General features: G+C 36.0%; 1 protein-coding gene across 1 annotated transcript; it reads left to right on the forward strand.

The window, feature by feature from the left end:
- Positions 1-15,068: 15,068 nt before the first annotated feature.
- LOC112009067 (serine hydroxymethyltransferase 7) lies at positions 15,069-21,398 on the forward strand. The gene is made up of 4 exons (XM_024041416.2): positions 15,069-16,275; positions 18,166-18,571; positions 20,396-20,497; positions 20,604-21,398. The coding sequence occupies exons 1-4, from the start codon at positions 15,247-15,249 to the stop codon at positions 20,819-20,821; spliced, it is 1,755 nt and encodes a 584-aa protein (XP_023897184.1). The 5' UTR covers positions 15,069-15,246; the 3' UTR covers positions 20,822-21,398.
- The last annotated feature ends 890 nt before the right edge of the window (positions 21,399-22,288 follow it).

The raw sequence follows: 22,288 nt of genomic DNA on the forward strand, positions 1-22,288 counted from the left end.
GGGTTGTCTGTGGGGTTTTTAATGAAATAACCCATGTTGATGAGAAAATAGGATGGCTTGATAGAGATGCAACATAGATGTGGGAATTTAGGGAATGCTTAAGTAGGTGTGGTTTAATAAATCTTGGATTTGTGGGGCAGAGATACACTTGGTGTAACAGTAGACTGGGGGAGCAGAGGACATTAATAAGATTAGATAGAGGAGTAGCGAATAAAGCGTGGAAAAGTATGTTTCCGAAGGCTAGTGTACACCATTTGGCTATGTCTGCGTCGGATCACTGTATAATTGTTTTGTATCTGAAGAGGAAAATTCCAACAAGACCAGCAAAGCGAAGGTTTATGTTTGAAGCTATGTGGACTCGTGATGAAAGGTGCAAGCAGATTATTGAGAACGCTTGGGATCCTTTTCGAGACGATACAAATTTCCGAATTCATGAGAGACTTAAGAGTTGCCAAGACCATTTACAAAGTTGGAACAGGGAGGTCTTCGGCAATGTTAACAAAACTTTAAGAATGAAACAACAGCGATTACAAGAGCTTGAGGCTCTAAATATGTTATAGGAGACTGCTGAGGAGATAGAGGGATTGAGAAAAGAAATTAATGAAGTTCTGATAAAGGAAGAAGTGATGTGGAGCCAAAGATCAAGAGCTTTGTGGATGAAATGTGGAGATCGAAACATGAAGTTTTTTCATGTGACGGCAACACAGAGTCAGAGAAAAAACAAAATTAAAGGCCTCAGGGGAGCAGATGGGAAGTGGCAAGAAGAGAAAGAAAGGATTGAGGACATCATTGTGGAGTATTTTGAAAAAATATATAGCACAGAACACCCTAGCGAGTATGAAGTAAATGTGGAAGATGTTGAAAGTTGTATCACACCGGAAATGAACAAATCCTTACTCAAGAACTTCAGAGTGGAGGAAATCAGATGTGCCAATAATCAAATGCATCCGACAAAGTCCCTCGGCCCCGACGGCATGTCCCCTGTATTCTATCAAAAATATTGGGATGTTGTAGGTCCTTTTGTGACAAAGAGTGTCTTACAAATTCGAAATTCTAGTAGCTTACCCTATGTGTTGAATGAAACATATATATGCCTAATCCCGAAAGTGCAATGCCTTCAGAGAGTTATGGAGTTCAAGCCAATCAGCCTGTGCAACGTCATATATAAGATTGTGTCCAAAGTGTTAGCAAATAGGTTGAAAAGAATCCTACCAAAGGTTGTTGGAGAAGCTCAAAGTGCCTTTGTTCCAGGGAGACAGATTTCTGACAATGTTTTTGTCACCTTCGAGACTATGCACAGTATAAAGATGAAAAGGAAAGGAAAGAAAGGATTATTGGTTGTCAAGCTTAATACGAGCAAGGCATACGATAGAGTCGAGTGGAAATATCTGGAAGGGGTGATGAGAAGAATAGGCTTTCAAGAAAAGTGGATCCAACTCTCCATGATATGTGTGAGAACAGTGTCTTACTTTGTCCTCATTAATGGTGAATCGAAAGGACGAATCATTCCTACAAGGGGGTTGTGTCAAGATGACCCCATTTCACCTTACCTCTTCTTGTTGTGTATGGAAGGGCTTTCGACTATGTTGCAAAAGGAAGTTAGGATGGGGAGGATTAAAGGAGTTCCAGTGTGTAGAGGAGCACCTCAAATCTCCCACCTATTCTTCGCCGATGATAGTATAATTTTTTGCAGAGCAACATTGGAAGAGGCTAATCGGGTGAGCCAAGTTTTAAAGGATTATGAGAAGGAGTCTGGGCAAAAACTGAATAAAGAGAAAACATCTCTCTTTTTCAGCAAAAATACTAGTAAAGAAGTGATGGAAGGGGTGAAGGACCTATTTGGGGCACAAATCATTAGACAACATGAAAAATACCGAGGGCTGCCGTCATTATTAGGGAGGGGAAAAAAGAAGACTTTCAACTTAATAAAGGACCAAGTGGGCAGGAAGATTGCGGGGTGGAAGGGCAAGTTGCTTTCAAAGGCAGGCAAGGAAATACTCATTAAGGCGGTGGCTTAAGCCACACCTATGTACACGATGAGTTGTTTTAACATTCCGGATACTTTGTGTCAGGAGCTAAACTCCATGGTTAGAAACTTCTGGTGGAGGCAGAAGGAAAACGAAAGGAAAATGGCTTGGGTTTCATGGGAAAAAATGTTCCAAAGGAAAGCAGAGGGGGAGGGCTAGGATTTAAAGACCTCAAAGCTTTCAACTTAGCACTTTTAGGCAAACAAGGGTGGCAGATCATCCAAAATCCAGATTCTCTGTTTCATAGAGTATTGAAGGCAAAGTACTTCAAAAGCATAAGTTTTCTGGAAGCTCAATTAGGAAACAACCCCTCGTACACATGGAGAAGTTTGATGGAGGCCAAAGATGTTGTGGAGAGAGGGATGAGGTGGAACATTGGTAATGGGAGAAATGTAAATGTTTGGAGGGATAGATGGCTGCCTACCCCTGATTCTTTTAAGGTAGTCAGCCCGAAAAGTCAGGGGACCATGGTGGAGAGGGTAGAGCACTTGCTGGATAGTGACAGGAGGACTTGGGACATAAATAAGGTGAGAAATACCTTTTTGCCTTTTGAAGCAGAGGCTGTGTTGGGGATTCTGATCAGCCCAAGTCTTCCTAATGATTCTAAGATTTGGGCTTGGATAAGCAATGAGATATTCACCGTTAGAAGTGCGTATGGAGTGGCTCTGAAAGTGTTAAAGGACAACAAAGTGAAAGAAGGCAAAGGAGAATGCTCAGATACCTCAAGAAGGTGTGATGTTTGGAAGTCCATATGGAAGCTCAAATGTCCAGGTAAAATTAAGCATTTCTTTTAGAGGGCATGTAGAAATATTTTGCCTACCAATTATTGCTTAGCTAAAAGGAAGGTGTCAAAATGGGATGGATGTGCTTGGTGTGGTGAGAAGGAATCTTCGAGTCATGTGCTATAGGATTGTAAGGCTGTTGTTGAGGTTTGGAAGGAATCAGGATTCAAATTTCCTAGGTGGAAGAATAATCATAGGGATTTCATTGATGTGTTTTGGAAACTAAAAGAGGAAGCAAAGGATATAGATTGGGCTGTGTTTGCAACAATGGCGTGGAGTATATAGAGTAACCGAAACAGATATAAGCATGAGGGGAAGCTCAAGCCTGCAAAAGTTGTAGTCAGTGATGTGACCAGGTATGTTGAGGAATTTAGACAAGGCTTCTCTCCATCTCTAACCATTCCTAAGCAGCCCCCTCGGTTTGGATCTCAACGGCATCCTCCAGATGCCGTCTGGTATAAAGTAAATGTTGATGCGGTAGTTTTTAAGGAGGCAGGTAGCTGTGGCGTGGGGGTAGTAGTCAAAAATGAAGAAGGATGCTTGATGGGGGCAATGAGCAAAAAGCTCCCTTTTCCTTTGGGGCCTTTAGAAGCCGAGGCGAGGGCAGTGGAGGAGGGAATTGGTCTTGCTAGGGACCTGAGACTTAATGAGGTCATCATCAAAGGAGATGCGCAGACCGTAATGAGTGCCCTTGAGAACTCTGACCCCCATTTTACCCCATCCTCTATTCAGAAAGTAGACATGGCAAAACGGGTCAGAATTTTCTGACCCGACCCGACCCGACCCGACCCGAAAAATACCCGACCCGAACCCGATTTTTTTGACCCGAAGCAAAAACGGGTTGACCCGTGACCCGACCCGTGTTTTTTGCGGGTCAACCCGACCCGACCCGCGACCCGACCCGAACCCGAACCATTTTTTTAAAACTTTTTTTTTTTTGGTAAAAAAAATAGTAAAACTAAGACAATATTGGTTTAATTGTTTATTGTGAACTTTAAGGAAACAATTGATACATTTACATAACTATATGCAAATTAATTGAAAGATTAATGGTTGAACATTCTGTAATGAGTGAATATTTTTAGATATCAAATAGTAAAGTACATGTCAAGATAATCTGGTTACAGTAGAGTTAAAAACATAGATTTAAAATTGTAGACATGTAAGAAATATTCACAAGTGTGAAAATAGTGAAGCTAAAGTATCAAATTAGCATAAATTATGAATACTTAGACCTATTTTTTAATAATTTATGTCAAAAATAAACAGCTTTTCAAAATAAATTATGATATATCCTAGAGTGTGTGTTGCTTAACAATAATATGATATTCATAAAAGAGACCATGTATAAATAAGTAAGCAATCAAATTTTAAAGTATATCTCAAATTGAAATAGAATGTCAACCACAACTGATAATAGATTATAAAATTAATTTTCAAGATTGTAAATTTCTTATATATTTTTATTCTTTATCAAATGAGTTATCCAATAAGTCATTTGTAATTTTGTTTTATATTTGGAATGTTGATATTGTGCAGAAATAAAACTTGTGTATTTGTTTTACTTATCTTTGTGTTATTTTGTTTTAGATAGTAATGTTAGGATTTGTATAATTTTAAAATTGTTGAATAAGTATTAATAAGTTTAATTGAGTTCATTCTTGATATAAGTGGTGAATTCAAAATAATGCATTTTACATTAAGTAATTTGTTGCATAACTTTCCAAATGACAGATACATGTTGTTTTCTATATAAAAATTAAATAAAAAAAAATTCATGTGAAAAATACGGGTCAACCCGACCCGACCCGACCCGACCCGCAACCCGATTGACCCGAACTCGATTTTGACCCGCTTAAAGTGACCCGTTTTTGACCCGTGACCCGTTTGACCTGTAACCCGATTGACCCGACCCGAACCCGACCCGACCCGCCCGTTTTGCCATGTCTATCAGAAAGTAATAGAAGGGGCAAAATTTAGGTTGCAAGCCTTCAAATCATGGCAGATTAGACATGTTCATAGGAGTTGTAATATGGCAGCTCATATGCTTGCAAGGCATGCTTGTAATGTTCCTGATAGCTTAGTTTGGGTGGAGGATAATTTTAACTCAAATATGTATGGATGTATCAAATTTGAGTTTATTCCTTAATTAATGAAAGTTTACTAGTATTGACTATCAAAAAAAAAAAATATATATATATATATTATTATTATTATTATTTTCAAGTAAAAGATCACTTCATTGGGGAAAAAAAGGAGGAGTTAAAAGTACAATCCTGTTGAGTCATAATTGTTATTGGTAAGTGTCACTTCAGGTTATTAATGGAAAGAAAAATACTAGTTTATTTCACACTTTTTCAACGCTTTAAAGCATGTAAATTGTGGAATTCAAGGGTCTTTAGCCTTTCATACAGCTTTGTGAATTTATGCTGCCATACTTGACTTGTCCCTTGAAAACGCAAAAGCAGCTCACCCGATGCGCAATGCCTGGCCCCAACCAAAGAATCAAGAAAAGAAAAAGTGAAAAAAGAAAAAATAAAAAAGAAATAGTTGCACTTTTTAATATTTGGTTAAACTGATGATTCCAAATAACCCTGTTTAGAATGAAAATTATCTTATAAATCTGCTTACATCAAATACTTCTCGATTAGGGAATAATAGTAAGAATCATAAGTTGTTATTATTATTATTATTATTATTATTATGGGAAATGTTAATAAATCACTTAAGGGAATTGGTTTATAAATTATTTTTATAAAAATTTTAGTAGAAAATAATAAAGTAATTAATTTTTTCGACAATTTTTTATATTTTTCATGAAAGTAGTGTTAAATTTTGTTTTAAAATAGTTTATTAACAATTACTATAAGGACAACCCGTTAACATTACCCTATTATTATTATTATTATTAGTAAGAATCATAAAACAAACCAAATAAATCATACATTTTTTGTTAGCTTGTCTGTGCACTAATTTGCCTCTCAATAGTATTGTTTAATCTTCATGTTTGGTATCTGTCTCATAAGTTGCATGCAATCCGAGATGAGAATAAAATAGACAAAGTTATTGCAAGAACTATCCGAAACAAAACCCATCACAGTTTTAGCATCAAGCTCAATTTCAACACTTATGATTGTACCAATGACTCTACATAAATTTTTGGCGGTTTTCAATATAGACATCGAATTCAAATCCCCTCTCATTAATTATCAAATTATAAAAAATAAAATGTCTATCGTAGAATTTAGAATTGTTAATAAGTTTAATAAGAAAGATCAAAGTGTTAGAGCACTAGCATTAGGGGGTGTAAACACCTTTAGTTGCTATTTTATAACTTAAGACAGCAAAAATTCACTCCATCCGATATTGTATTCCTAACAAAATTTGCAACCTATGAATAGTAAGGTTGCATATATACAACTTTTCTATTCATAGGTTGCAAAAAAAAAAAAAAAAAAATATTGTGGTTGTATGTGAATAGAAAAAGTTAGTGGGAGAAAAGAGAGAAATAAAAATATTTTTTATTATTTTATTTAATAATTTATATTATTTTATTAAATTATGTGTAAAAATAAAAACTAAAAGAGAGGACGCGGCAAAATAGGATTTCCGCATCCTCACATAATAATTCATTACTATTTTCTTTTTTATTATTTTTTAGATAAATTACTTTTTTTTTTTTTTTTTTCCTCAACAACTTTCGGAGGCCACCGAATCACCGATAAAAAGATGTGACGCTTCGCCGTGACGTGACACGTCCTTTCAACGAGCGGTGCCACGTCATCCAAAAGTCGTCTACTCTAATTTCGGACATGAAATTCCACGCGCTGCGAGTACCAAAAACACAATATACTCGCTCTATCTAACAGTCACCTGTCCACCTATCTAATTCAGCACCGAATTAAAGCAATGCGCTAGAACTATCTGTAGGTGAGTTATTGTGGATGGTGAAGCAGTGAAAGTTTACTCTTAAACCCCACGAAAAGCACGCGGGTTTGCCACGTGTCCGACAATTTTAAAACTTCTGTGGTTGGTGGGGTCAAGTGGGACTCACTCACACTAAAAAGTGAGCGGCTTTGGTTCAACCAAGGCTCAAGTACTTGGACAAGAGGTAGGCAGTGCTTACACGTTTGAGCCTACACGGCCATACAAAGAGGAAAAGTGCTATGGTGACTCGTCATTGCTTAGTGCTGAGTGTTAATGGCCTAAATTATAAAATTACTAGCTTTCATGGTTTTAAAAAAACAGACTAGCGGTTCTTACGTTCTCAAGATATCCGTAAGATCTTAGACTTGAAATTTTTTGTAGCATCTTGGAGTCACCTTCAAAGGGTTATATATTATAATAATTTAATATGTGTGAGACGAAAGATGCGGCACATACTCGAAAGAATAGTTAAATATTTGAAGAGGTCTAAATTTCATCGTGTATATATATACATATGTATAAAGGACTAAATTAAGCTAAATTGATCATTAGTCTTAAATTTATTAGTGGAAAATGTTTGACTCTAAAAGTGTTTGAAGTCTTGGGCTCCAACCACTAATAAGAATATGTCATATGTTCTGTTATGTGCAATTCACATGACTCACTTAATTGGTTAAGTTAAGTGAATCACATGACAATTACAAATGTCATATTCTTATTGGTGGTTAGAGTCTAAAACTTCAAACATGTTTGAAGCCAAACTTTGTTCTTTATCGAGCAAGTTTCATTTTCTTTCCTTAGATCAATAGTTTTGTTAATCCATTGAAAAATATATTGGTGAAATTTGATCTTCCATTTTGAAGTTTTTACTTCACTCAAAATTCAAAACAATAGTTCAACAACCCAAAGTCTACATTCTTGTTTGCTATGAGGAGCGTCATCTCATTTGCTAGAAGCTCAAAGTCATTGATCTCATTCATCAATCATCATAATCAGATAACTTCAATTCATGGATTCATTTTACTTAAAATAGATCTCAAATTGCCTTCACTAGTTATCTCGTGGTTTGATTTTGGTCATGGAGAGAGAAGGGAGCAAGGTATTTCCTTATTTGTTTTTGAAAAAATAAGCATCAATCATTAAAATTAATGATAAGTACACAATATGCCTAAAGTATTCCAAAGAATTTCCTTTACTTGCATTATTAGATTGGAATATTTAAGATACTATATGCTCAAAATTTGAAGTATAAGAAACTACTTAGTGCTTGCTTAAGAGGATGTGTTGCGTATAGTATGACTTGTCCCATTCTTCCTTAAAAGTTATAATGACATTGGAGTTGAGTTTATGATGTGTTTTTGTGTTATAACCTTTTTTCCTCTCCCTTGTGTGTGTGTTTGTTTCTCAAACTTATGACGTTCGTTTCATAATGATTGGTCTTTATCATTAGAGGCCAAAACACCATTTATTAATACATATTGAGCATCTTTATATTTATTTTAGTATTTTTCTTGTTCTTTTAAAATTTTTTGCTTTTAAAAATATTGCAGGCTTCCCTCATATTAGCCCAATTGTAACACTTAACACCCCCTCCAAAAACACTCTCAATTGTTTCACAAATTATAAAACATGCCATATATCACCAGGACTAACCAAAGTTAAGCAAATAACCTCAAAAGCCAAAACCATTGTTGTTTTGGTCTGAAAATAGAATCCTACAATTGTATAATTATTATTGAATAATCTAAATTACAACAAATCTTTAGTTAGGATCAACATAGGACTTGACATCCAAATTGTGGGATCAATATGAACTTAGTCTTACAATGATCCAAATTTGTCATTTTTGTGATGCTTATTTCAAGGACTCAAACAAATTGTTCAAGTTGCCAACAGTACTTATATATAATAAATGATCTTCAGCATCAATCTTGTAATGTATCGAAAAAAAAAAAAAACAAAAAATGTTCATTATATAATTTGTCCTTATTGTTCAAATAAAAAGAATAAGATAAATTTGGTGGCTCCTTTCATGAATCAAAATCAAGCAATGTCGATGAAACTTTTTTAACTTCTTTGGCAGTCGCTCCATATTATAGGATATATACTCTTAATCATGCTGTTTCCTCCGTGAATATTTTTTGTCAATACCTAGGCATTAGTATATTACAAAGTTGGTTTCATTAAAAAAAAAAAAAAAAAAATTACAAAGTTGGTGACCTTCTTTTTCTAGTTTGGTCGATTTTTGGAACCAAGATTTCAGTTTGGTCGATTTTTGGCTTCTTATTGTACCCTAGCATAATCTTTTGTTGGACCTCGAATTCTAGTTTACTCCCTCATGAGTTTTCCCTTAACATAACGGATATTCTTTCACCCTCCTAAACTTGGAATTTTCATATTCACTCCATTCGTTTTTCTCTTTTTTTAAATGAAGAGTTGAAAACACCTATTCCTCATTTATCTGAAGTTTCAATGTGTACAATGTGAAAACACCTTTCATATTTATTAATTTATATTGGCAAGCAACTACTAATCTTTTAGTATGTTCAACATGGTTTTCAGGCCCGGATCATTCAAAGAACTAGTAAAGAGAGAGGTTTAAAGTTTTTAAGGTTGGACCAAGGTTCGATCAAGGTCGAACCGCGATGACGTCATAATTACTTTAATAATTAATTAAAGCCTAAATATAGATATTAAATTTATAAAACTAGAAAAATTGACTAATATATCTATATATGTGAGAGAAATTTAATGATTTTTAAGAATATATTTAATAATTAAATAATAAATTTAATAAAATAAAATAATAACCATGAAAACATTAAAATTTATGATTAATTTTTGAAGTAAAGTTTAATATCTTTGAAGGATTTTAATTATAATTTTTTTTATATTCCTTGTAAGAGATGGATAATTTAATTAAGTAGAATATAATTGTGTTAAGTTGTTTTTATAAAAAATAAAATAAAATGAAATTGCGTTAAGTTTACTTCAAGCATTCCTTTTGTTATTGTTGAGCATCAACTTGCAAGCTTAGCTGAGTGGTTAGTAATATAGCCCTTCCGAGTTTTTTTAACTAGATATATTCTTATGCAAATTTTTAACTAGATAGTAGATATATAGGTAAAAATTGAATTATATGGAAAAAAAAAAAATTTTTGGGGGGGGGCGGGGGGGGGGGGGGGGGTGGGGGAGGAGATGGCCCTCCTCAAGCCTCTATATTTCTACAAAAAGTTTCCAATTTCCACCCAAGGTCTATGTAGCTTTGCCCACAATCAATATGCTAAGAAGCGTTTCCACATGCTTCTCCTTCAATTAAATCGTTGGATTTTAGGCTTTGCTATATGCTGTCATACACTCATAGCAATCTACCAGTCTAATGGTTGAATTGTTTGCCAGTTAGAGAGGGCTTCAACTAACTTTGAATTTGGGTCTTAAAGATTCTATATTTGAAGTAAATTTTTATTTGATTTAAAGTTTCTAACGAGTCCTACCTATTCTTGTCTTTGATACATTGCAGCAACCTCCTTTAAGGAATTTTTTCTTTTTTTGACAAAAGTGATGGAATCCTTTAAGGAATGATTTGTAGAGATTCATCACATCTACAAGGGAGCTTGGTTGTGCTAACATGCTAGCTGAAAAGAAGGAGCTGAACTTCCTAGACCCAACCAAGTCTGCCACGAGTGTCCCCCACCTCTTTGTATTATAACTTTTTTCGTGGTATGCTATTATAATTATTTTCGTGGTATGCTAGAGTGGTCATCCTTGGTTGTATTAAACTATAATCTTATCTCATGGCATAGAATTCTCAAAAAAAAAAAAAAAAAAAAAAAAAAAAATCTCATGGCATAAAAAGCTTCCCTTTTGACTAAAAAAACAAACACGGGAAACTATGATAATGATTTTGGCATTGGGCCACAATGTATTTTCTTCCAATATAATGGTGTTATTTTTATTTATGGCAAAAATTCAAAACTAACCCTCTAACTTTCAACTTTTGTCATTTCAGTCCTCTAACTTTCAGTTTCATTATTTTAGTCCTTTAAGTTTCAATTTTTGTCAATGTAGTCTTTTGTTAGAACTCAGTTATCTTTTTCCATTAAGTGACCAAAATGACACTGTTTTGACTTTTTTTTTTTTTTAATTTCTTTTTTTTTTATATATAATAATTTTCATAGTTAAGACAAAACTTAAAAAAAAAAAAAAAAAAAAGAAGAAGAAAAGAAAACATGTCGGAAATGGAGAACACAAATCCAGAGGGAATCGATGGAGTTCGAATGAGTTGGAACTGTGGCCACAAACGAAGGTTGAAGCGAGCAAGTACGTAATCCCACTCGCTGCCTCCATTTCTCCATTCCGCCCTCACCCTGACATCCCCACGCTCCCCTACACTCCGCTTCGTTGCAAAACCTGTGCCTCTGTTCTCAACCCTTAAGCTTGTGTTGTCTTTGCTGCCAAGATCTGGATCTGCCTTTTTTGTTACCAGCGCAACCATTTCCTCCTCACTATTCCATGATCTTCAATACCAATCTCCTTGGCGAACTCTACACTCAACACACCACCGTTCAATACATTCTCCTCGTTTTTGTTTTCATGCTCAATACTTGCATGATCGAGGAGGGAGATGGGCTATGTCAAATCGGCTTTGAGGCATGCAGCGCGCCATTAGCTTGTTGCCCGAGAACGCCCTTGTTGGATACGTTTCATTTGGACTCAAATTCAGGTTCATGAATTGGGCTTCTCTGACATGTTCAAGGTTTTGATTTCTCAAGTAAGGGGAACGACGTCGTTCCCTTTACTTGCTTTAAAAAAAAAAAAAAAAATTTACAGCTTTTTTTTTTTTTTTAATTTTCTTTTAATTATGAAAATGATTATAAAAAAAAGAGTTGAAAATTAGAGGGTCACTTGATGAAAAAAGATAACCGAGTTCTAAGGGAAGACTACATTGATAAAAATTGAAATTTAGATGACTGAAATGGCCAAATCTAAAAGTTAGAGAGTCAGTTTTGGATTTTTGCCTTTATTTATTTATTTATTTTTAATAGACATGTCCATGGTTCAAATCCATCTCCTTCGTTGCTGTAAACTTAACCTAAGATCTTGAATGCAATGTATCCACAATTCGAGTTGAGTTCAGTGTAGAGTCAATGCAATTAGGGATGACAATGGGGCGGGGTGGGTCTGAAGGACGGGGTCTCTGCCCCCACCCCGCATGGTTTTGTCTTACTCATCCTCACTCTGCCTCGTATGATGGGAAAAATTTTCTTACCCTATCCTCGCCCCTTGGGGCCTTGTGAAGCCCCGCACCACTCCGTAAAACTCTACTTCTTGTTAATTTGGCCATAACTATTGCAATTGTTTTCAATAAATGTATTTCGTTGATAAAAATATACTTGAAATTAAAAATAAACTTATCGCATAAAATCAAACTAATTTTTAGCAAAAATTGAATAATATTATTAAAGTTGTACGGCACCGGACCTCCAGGGCCATTTGGACCTTGAACCCTAGTTCTACAGTATGGCCCATGGTCCTAACAACCCTGTCAAAAACTGGGCTTAAGGCCTACTAAGGTTGTGGACACGGACCTGATGTCATCATGTTCAGCATAGAACCCGTTAGGTAGGCCATTGCAATATATGCTCGTCGGTTCATAGCCAGGGAGTTGCCCGACGAATCATGTCTCCAACAAGTATAACTGCTCTGAAAGGCCATATCCCGGATGCCCGGTACTGCTGCCGAACATCACCTCCTAAGGTAGGAACCAGTTCCAATGCCACTCTCACCACACCCCACTCCCAACTAAACACCCACTTAGCGAGAACAACATTGGACCTTTCTCTCCCACTAACCGTAAGAGTAATCATGACTCCTCCACTAATTTCGGGCTATAAATATGAGAAACTAAGGAAGGGAAAGGGTTGTTAAAAGGTTCTGGAGGCAGCTTAAGGTTGAGAGTAATAGAGCTATAAGAGTGAGAGGGAGGGAGTTTAAAGGTTTGAAAAATACACTGTTGAGTCTCTAAGCAAGAATCACCCAGAGTAGGAGATCCAAAACCCACATTACAACTAGATTTTGAGCCCAAGTGAGAGTCAGCCCGTTAATCTCATTTTTGGTGCGCACAAAAGTGTTTAACAAGACAATATCACAACAAAAACAAAAATCTTATAATACAAAATCAATGATTCAATAGTATATAATTTTGTTTATAATAAAGATAAAATAAAATGTTAAAATTAGTACCTTATTTCTAACCTTGCTAGAGAAAAAAAGAGAAGTAGAAATCCTTATTGGATAGAATAAAATAAGTTGATGACATGTTTGTTTAAATAGTAGGGTTTTAGGGTATGAAAAATTTACAATTTAACCCTTATCAATGCAGGAAGGGGCGGGCGCGGGTCTAAAAAGTCTAAACCCATCCCTGCCCCCACAACTTTAACGAGGTGAGGAAAACTCACGTGGGGTAAAGCGGGGAGAGGCGGGTTAAGCGGGGTAGGGCAAAATTGCCATCCCTAAATGCAATACTCAATTAGACCACATTGAGTAGGAAAGAAAGACGGTAGAACTCGTCATCAACTGAACACAAACAACAGGTTTGATAGTTCAAGTGTCCACCAGTAGCAGACAAATTATGTCAAAATAGGCTGAAGACGACAATAGTTGCAAATTCAACAACAATGACACAATTTGGTAGTGGTAGCAATAGGAGACAAAGATCTTGAGATCTTTGCCATATTTAGACAAAGATCTGAAGATCTTCGTCATCTTCGGGTGGAGATATTGCCATAAATGAAAGTAAGGGTTGGTTGGTTAGAATAGGTTGAGTTGAGTCGGATTTCCAAAGTAGGGAAACCAAAACATGAGGTGTAAAAGGCAGGTTTTGAAACATTGGACCGACCAATGATAGCCAAATGCCAGTCGTCATCAAAAACCAATTGAATCCCAATGAGTAGGTTCAAGTTGAGCGGGTGAATCAGTTTGGATGGGTGTTTAGACAGTCCTAGACTCTAGAGCACACATGTTATAGGACTTAGTAGCATGGTTTTAAAAACCGGACCGATCAAAGAACCAAAAAAGAGTGGTTCTTGGTTTTATGGTCTGATGGTGGTCAAATTGATGATTGAACCAGTGATGTCATTAATATTTAATTGATAAATTTTAAATTATTAAAATAAATACATAATAAGTTTAAAACTAATTATGTTTAATTAAAAAATATATAAATAATTTTATGTAATTTTTCACATATTATTAAGAATATTAAAAAAAAAATTGTAACTAAATATTAACATTATGAAGTAATTATTCTTAAACCATTGATATAATAATATATAATAATCCTCCAATAAAACCGAAAATAGGTTCATAATTTCATTATATCCAAAATTAAATGTTTTAAATAAAGAAAGTTTAATGTTCATTAGGTAATATCATAAGAATTAAGAGTGAATAAATGGATTTAATAAATCTTTCTAAAAAATTAATAGGTTTTATAGCTTTTCCTTTAATAAAGATGAATGTACCAAATTCAAAAAGAAAAGAAAAGAGGTAACGTGTAATTGTAACGGGCGGTCAACTATCCAACAATTAAACCACAAATACACACATATCCTCCATTAACTCCACCGGGACATGCACTCCCAAAAACCAAAAAAAAGAGTCTCAACGTAGTTTATTAAATGCTCTGTCATGTCCTTGATTCTCTCCGACATTAATGAGTAATATTTTGGAATTTAAATATGGGTCATGTTAACGGCTGCTCTTAGGGTACTACTTAACGATCTATTTTAGGAAAGTTTTGACATTATTTTTATGGAAAATGAAAAAAATTGTCAAAATATTATTTTTTTTCTCATAAAAACTTTTTTTAAATAAATTATTAATTAATGCCCTAAGGCAATCCGTTAGCATTTCCCTTCAAGTTTTTAGTTATTTACTGGTAAGTTAAGGAAGACTAAGGATAAGTTTGAGATGAGCTTGTTTCCTTCAGTTTATTTAGTTTTTAGTTTTTTTTTTGGGTTCTATTCATAAATCCTATTGCACTTTTTTATATTTTTCATGAATTCTATTGTACTATTCAGTTAACTTTTAACCTCTTTTTTCTTCCTACAATTTTAACTAAATAAGTTATTTTCAAACAAACCCTAAAAGAGTTAGCAGGAGACAAAAAAGAAAAAAAGAAAAAAGAAAAAAAAAGAAGAAATATTTTTGGATACAAGATATGGTGCTGCACGGGCCCAACAAGGAAGCCCAAAACTGAAAACCCACACACTCCCTCTCCCACTAAAAAAAAAAAAAAAAAACCCAACTCCAAGTCAAACAAATAAAGAAAGCAGCGACCCAGCTCATCATCAACAACAGCGTCCAGGTACATTCCCTCTGGATTAGAAAAATCTCTACCCGTCGCCGTCATCAACCTCTCACGCTTTCTATTCCATTCATTCGTTACTTCCCGTACTCTCTCTCTCTGAAAAACCCTCTCACATACTATTCGGGTATTTTTTCTCAAAATGGACTTGACCCACCCGCAATCCACTCTCTCTCTAGGGTTCTCACCATCACCACAACCCTCGCCCCGCCACAACAACAACCACAACCACCGTACCCAAATCGCCGACGACTCCATCTCTCTCCAACTCGACTCCTCTCTCCGCGAACCCACACCTCTCGCTCCTCCCACCATCCCTCTCCAGCTCCTCGAATCCAACGGCGCCGTTTCGCCCCCGCACCACCACCACCTAAACGACGAAATCCGCCTCCTCGGCCACTGCGTCAAACGCCGCCGTCCCGACCCCGAAACGACTACCACCACCACCACCTCCTCCTCCTCGTCTCCGTCTCCCTCGTCGATCGAGTCGCGAAGGAACTCCGTGCGCTCGTGGGGAGACGCGCCTCTCCACGCGGCGGACCCGGAGATATTCGAGATTATGGAGAAGGAGAAGCAGCGGCAATTCAAAGGGATCGAGTTGATCGCCTCCGAGAATTTCGTGTGCCGCGCTGTGATGGAAGCTCTCGGAAGCCACTTGACGAACAAATACTCCGAGGGAATGCCCGGAGCGCGATACTACGGCGGAAATCAGTACATCGATGACATCGAGAATCTGTGCTGCGACCGCGCATTGGCGGCGTTCGGCCTCGAACCGGAGAATTGGGGAGTCAACGTGCAGCCGTACTCGTGTACCTCGGCGAATTTCGCGGTTTACACGGGGCTTTTGCTGCCCGGCGATCGGATTATGGGGTTGGATACGCCGTCAGGTGGGAACACGAGTCACGGGTACTATACCCCGAACGGGAGGAAGGTTTCGGGGGCGTCGATTTTCTTCGAGAGTTTGCCGTATAAGGTGAATCCGCAAACTGGGTATATTGATTTCGATAAGTTGGAGGAGAGGGCATTGGATTTTAGGCCTAAGATATTGATTTGTGGAGGGAGTTCGTACCCGAGGGAGTGGGATTATGCAAGGTTTAGGCAGGTTGCGGATAGGTGTGGTGCTGTTTTGATGTGTGATATGGCGCAAATTAGCGGGCTCGTTGCGGCTAAGGTGTGAATTTGATCTTGCAGTACTTGTTTGTTTGTTTAAGATTCAGGATTGTGTGTTATGGTATTGAAGTTTGTTTGTTTGTTTGTTTTCTTTTGTGCGTATATGAATTGTAGATTAATGCTTCATTTCCTATGTAGTGGTATTATCTGCTTGTTTCTAATTGGTTTTATGGCTAAAATACAATGTTGGTCCCTAAAGCTGTTTTACTGATGCCGCTTACATTGATATCGTTTATTTTATTGAAAACTGAAAACATAATTTTTAAACTTATGAATAGTACTGTAGCACTCATTTTTAATGAAATTAAAAAAAAGGTTTGTGGGTTCTGTAAACAGTGCACAGGACCCATTGGAAAACCACTACAGCCACAGAATGACAGAAACACGCTTAAGAAAAAAAAAAAAGGGAAACGCTGAAACGCTGATAATTATCAGCTGTACCCAAACAGGTACTTAGTCCCTGAAGTTTAAAGTTGTCACCTTTAGTCCTATAGATGATATGACTAAAAATTGACATATCAGCACTCCATTAGACACATTAGGGACTAAAAGATATCACTTTATGTCTGTTAGGGGTTAAAGCGATACATTAATTTTGTTAGGAATCATAAGCGATTACTTTGAACTTCAGGGACTAAAATTGCTCATGAGCTAATGTTTGGAGACGAATTTTGTCTTTTGGGCTTTTTTTTATGAAGCCAGAAGTTGAAAATTGTAAAGCACTCTTTTAGTTCGGTTGGCTGGACCATTTTTTTAAATGTGTACTTTCATTGGACTTGAAAAAGTTTTATTTTGATGAGTCATTTGTGATTCTCTGGGCATGACCGGGTAGGGTGGGCAAGAAGTAATCCTGTATGTGAGGGAACCAAGGAAGAATGTTTTGTTTGGTTATTAGTTCAACAGAGTTTGAAAGGTGTAATAATGTGGTTGTTTTAAGTTGGTGTTGGTTTTATAATGGTGCGTAATTCATACAGTGGTTACATATATTTCCATGTGATAACTATTTAAAATGCAATCGTCTAGAAATATTTTATGAGGTAGACAATTCTAGTTTTTAGGCAGCACTTCACAAATTGACCATAAAAAGAGGAAAGAAAAAAGGACAAAGTGTTTGTAGAAGCTGAGTACCTGCCCTCTTGCTGCATCACTAGGAAGTCCACAATTCTTGATGGAGGAAGGTAATCCTAACCTAGATAAAAGGCAGGTTATTTTGTCATGTAAAATGATTCACCCTTCCAATGTTATTTCTTCTTAATACATTTGTTTTGACTAGGTTCAAAATCTAGAATTTGAAATACCTTCTGCAATGTTGTAGATTGGACGAGGTTAACAACTAGTTTGCTCTTTCTCTTTCTCCAGCAAAATATGTAGTTAAAGAGAGTAGTGTAGTAAAATAGTGATACCAGACCATGTATTTAAGATCTACAAGTTTTGTGTTTCATTACGAATGGGCTACATGCTGATAGTTTTATGTGTTGTCCTTTGTAAAGGATTTGAAATCTTGTTTTTTGTTAAAACATCTTCTTGGCGCCTATAGTGGATAGTTAGGGTTTGAATGGGTGGAGTGGCACATGGGAGAAATCTTGTATCTCAAGTGCCCAAAAAGGAATGTTATATTTGGGGTTTTTTTTGGGGATGATACTTTTTTAACTTGGTACGGGAGTGGAGGACATTCTTAATAGTCTGATAGCACTTGTTATTCTTGAATAAATTAAATTTTGTCATGCCATTAAATTTTATCTCTCTATATTATTTTGTTTGAAGGCTCTACTACTTTGCAAACTTTGGGATTTACCTTGTTTGTGTATGGAAACACACACACACACACACACACACAAGTTTGATCTGACCAAAAAATCCTCCTGTTTAATGTGTCTGGACTTTTTTACAGGAGTGTGTTAACCCTTTTGACTACTGTGACATTGTCACCTCAACAACTCATAAAAGTCTTCGAGGTCCTAGGGGAGGTATAATTTTTTATAGGAAGGGTTTGAAGCCAAGGAAGAGAGGAATGCTTTTAAGTCAAGGAGATGAAAGTGACCAATATGACTTTGAGGAAAAGATAAACTTTGCAGTGTTTCCATCATTGCAAGGTGGACCACACAATAACCACATTGCCGCTCTTGCCATAGCATTAAAACAGGTGGCTACACCTGAGTACAAGGCATACATGCAGCAGGTGAAGAAAAATACTCAGGCTCTAGCGTCTGCTTTATTGAGAAGAAAATGCAGGTTGGTTACTGGCGGCACAGACAACCATTTGATACTGTGGGATCTGAGGCCTCTTGGATTAACAGGTATATTGTTACTATGCATTATAATGCAAACTGGTTCATTTCGTTTCTGCATATAAATTTTCTACCAAAAATGCTGGCAAAAATTTTGTTTCACCTAGTTTAATGTCTGCCCAAAGCCTTCAAATGATTGGAAGGACTTTGTTTGGGGTGTTTTGAGAGTGAAATATAAATTTGAAAGTTGGTTTGCTTACCAAAGGTATGGGTGGGTTAACTGCACTATTTTTTCAAAACAAACGTTTGAAAGTGCTTGTGGAGGTTTGGCCATGAAAGACAGCCTTTGGAGGAAATTTTTTTTTGTTGGAGATACTGGGCTACTAGGGTTTTTGGTTGTATACTTGTATTTGACAATGTTAAATTGGGGTCATGGCCTGTTTTGATAGGAATTTTTTAATTGGAGGTTCTCTCTTGAAGCTTCATTTTCTAGGGTGCATTCTAGCTAGCCTTCAAAGGATGCTTCAATAGAAAACTTGACTGGATTGTTGTTGGGGTGGGTATGCATTGGAGTTTTCTTTTTTTAGAGGCTTGAATGATTGATGATAGGTTGAGGTGGTAGAGGCCATATATTATGAACTAAATTCACTTGAATTGGAATGATGTGGCTTGATAGTGTCGTGAGGAAAAAGAATAGAGATGGTGTCTTAGAGCCCCCCCACCTCTCTCTCTGAATTGCATTTTTTTTTTTGGAGAAGGTGTTATTGCTGAGAAGTGATGTTTGTATAATGCTGAAAAAAGTAAACCATAAAGTTGCAAAGTTGTTCCCTAATTGAAGTTGTGTTTGGTTATAACACCACATTAATAACCTCATCATTCAGGGATAAAAAGAAGTAACAAGCCATTATTTTTACGTATTTGAAAAATAACATTACTCGTAATGTGACATCAAAAGGGTGCAAATACTGTCCAAATAACATTACTCTTGGATCCTATACATAGTTTAGACAAAATGTCTTAAAACATTTGTGGCAATTGTCAAGAATTAATATCAAAGTTAAAAAAAAAGGGCCTACTCATTCTTCCCTCCCCCCCCTTCTCCCTAAAGGCATTTCATGTGGCATCATCTGTGAAGATCATAATAACAAATCCTTTTACAAATTTGATAACAATTTCAGGCATTCTTAATATTTATACCTACAGGGCATATGCTTCATTTATGCCATAAATTTTTTCTTCCAATCTTTGTTGGTGAATGTTCTAGTGAGCTTATTTTCATTAAGAACTTCTACCGAATACAATTCAACAAGTGCTCAAAGCAGCCCAATAATCCAATCTGCCCAATAATCCAATCTGAAACTGAAAAATAAATTGACCAATGGGTGTCTATGGAAATTAATTGTTATGTCATTGCATGCTGAGAAAACGCTAAAATCTGAGAGAACTTTCAAATCTCAAAGCATACATGAACAATAATATCTCAGTGAAGGGTAGATAAGCTCATCAATGAGTAGGTATTGCTTTGAAGTCTGAAACTGGTCTTTGTTGTTTAATTAAGATCGTTTAAGGATTTGAGAAAATGACATCATTGACACTTTTTGTAATTACTCATAACCATTTGAATTTTGAAGCAAAACGCTTTCTCATCCTCTTTCCTTAATGGATACATTTACAGGTGATTTTTGCTTGCCATTATAGTATTATACAAATTATGTTTTTCATCAGGGATCAAATAATTGACCAATTAAATTTGGAGCATATTCTCTTCTTTTCTGGCTGTTGCTGTTCCCTTCCCGGGACTTGCAAATTATATTTTGATCCCAGTTCAGACTATTTTTTCCAAATTTCTCTATGTTTGAGCTTCTATAATCCTATTCTATTTGTGTTTTACAGGTAAGAATTATGAGAAAGTATGTGAGATGTGTCACATAACTCTCAATAAAATTACTATTTTTGGTGACAATGGAGCCATCACTCCTGGAGGAGTAAGAATTGGTATGTGAAAATTTCATTACATTTCAATTTGCAAGTTTTCTAAGCTTGACATGTCTACTTCAAGGGACAGTGTGCTGTTATAATAACTGATGCTCAATACTGCCAGGTACCCCTGCTATGACATCTAGAGGATGTCTAGAGTCTGATTTTGAGACAATGGCTGAATTCCTCCTCAGAGCTGCACAGATTGCTAGTACAGTGCAGAGAGAGCACGGGAAGAAGGGTTTTTTGAAGGTTTTCCAAGGTAACAAGGACATTGTTGACCTACGGACCCGAGTTGAAAGTTTTGCAACGCAGTTTGCAATGCCAGGATTTGACGTTTGAATGGGTTCAAGAGTTGCTGCATATAAAGGGTTGCTGGTTACCATCTGACATTTGAAAGGTAACTGGAAGGATTACCGTCATCCTTCTCTTATACCTGACAGACCTCTGCTGCTCATGCAACCTTCGAAATCTATGTCCTCTGTTTGTCCTTGTGTTCTTGGTTGGCGTCTCTGCTATTATTTTGGCTATGGTTGATGCAGTCGCCAACCTTTTACTACCTAAGGTACACAAGGATTTTGCCCTGATAAAGAGAGGATTGTTTTGGTAATTAATTCTTCCTGCTGTGTTGAAAAAAATGGTGGCTACAAAACAATGAATGAGTATGTTGGTGTTTGGGACATATTGTCAGCTGTCAAAAACGGAAGATCAAATCTGGATCAACCAAAACTGAGTTCAACCTTAATGTATAGAGAGTGTGCAGAATAATTTGATTTTGATCTGTATGAATTGAAGTTTTTCGATACAGTTAGATACAGCAAGTGCAATGTTGGATCAATAATCCTTGATCCAGTTAACATTGTCAAATTGTTTCTACTAAATAATGTGAAAGATATCCACCATACTCATTTTCCTTTCATTCTCTATCTGACTTGTTCAGTGAATTGGTGAACTTCTGAAGTGAACATGGAAAATCTGGATTGGTCTTTACATTTGTATAGTTTCTTTGAACTCCGCAATGTTAGAGCTGTAGGAAAAAAAAAAGAGGATTTAAAACTTATTATTACCTCAAAAATGCTTTCGGTAGTGCAAGGCTGATTATTTATTTATTTCTTTATTTTTCTTCAGTGAGGGAGGGAGAGGTGGGTTTGAATCACAAAAGATGACATTATTACTGAGGTATTATTTCATCCTTGAGCAAAGTTGAACTTTGAATACTTTGAAACATGTACGTTAATCTTATAAACCTGCCATAATTTACTTGGTACTCAGAAACCTGAAAGTTAAAAGCTAACTAAATTATTTATGTCGAGATATGGAAAATAATATAAATTATATTTTGATCATAGTTGATACTAATTCAAGTATCTTCAAGGCTTTTTTTAGTAAATAATTTAGAGATTGTATAGTTTTAGTAATCGTTTTAGGAATCTTCAAATATATAAAAAGTTAATTAATTCCGGATAATTTAAATAATCATCACTCTAACATGGCTACATGCTTACAAACCAAAGTAGAAAAAAAGGGGCAAATTGAAGCAATCCCACCTGTCGTTAGGTTCATAACTCATATTTGTTAAAAATATGGGTAAATATGTGATTTTTTCTCTTCTTTTATGTCTCTCTCCTCCCAAAATAAAAAGAAACATACAAAAACAAGAGAAATAAAGATAAAAAATGCTATTGTTATAAAAAAAGTTTATGCAAAAACCCAACCTTGGTTTTAAAAACTACCAAGTAACTAATCAATTTCATTTCCAAACCCATAAGGTATCACATAGCTGAGAGAGGGAGAGATGAGATTTTCCCT

This window comes from Quercus suber, unplaced genomic scaffold (assembly GCF_002906115.3).
Source record: "Quercus suber isolate HL8 unplaced genomic scaffold, Cork oak 2.0 scaffold_68, whole genome shotgun sequence".
In the NCBI taxonomy this organism is placed as follows: domain Eukaryota; kingdom Viridiplantae; phylum Streptophyta; class Magnoliopsida; order Fagales; family Fagaceae; genus Quercus; species Quercus suber.

Excerpts from the sequence above, each read along its gene's own strand:
- LOC112009067 (XM_024041416.2), top strand. The coding sequence starts at position 15,247 with ATGGACTTGACCCACCCGCAATCCACTCTCTCTCTAGGGTTCTCACCA. Across the intron at positions 16,276-18,165 it reads GCGGGCTCGTTGCGGCTAAG|GAGTGTGTTAACCCTTTTGA; the intron begins GTGTGAATTTGA and ends ACTTTTTTACAG. Across the intron at positions 20,498-20,603 it reads TCCTGGAGGAGTAAGAATTG|GTACCCCTGCTATGACATCT; the intron begins GTATGTGAAAAT and ends CAATACTGCCAG.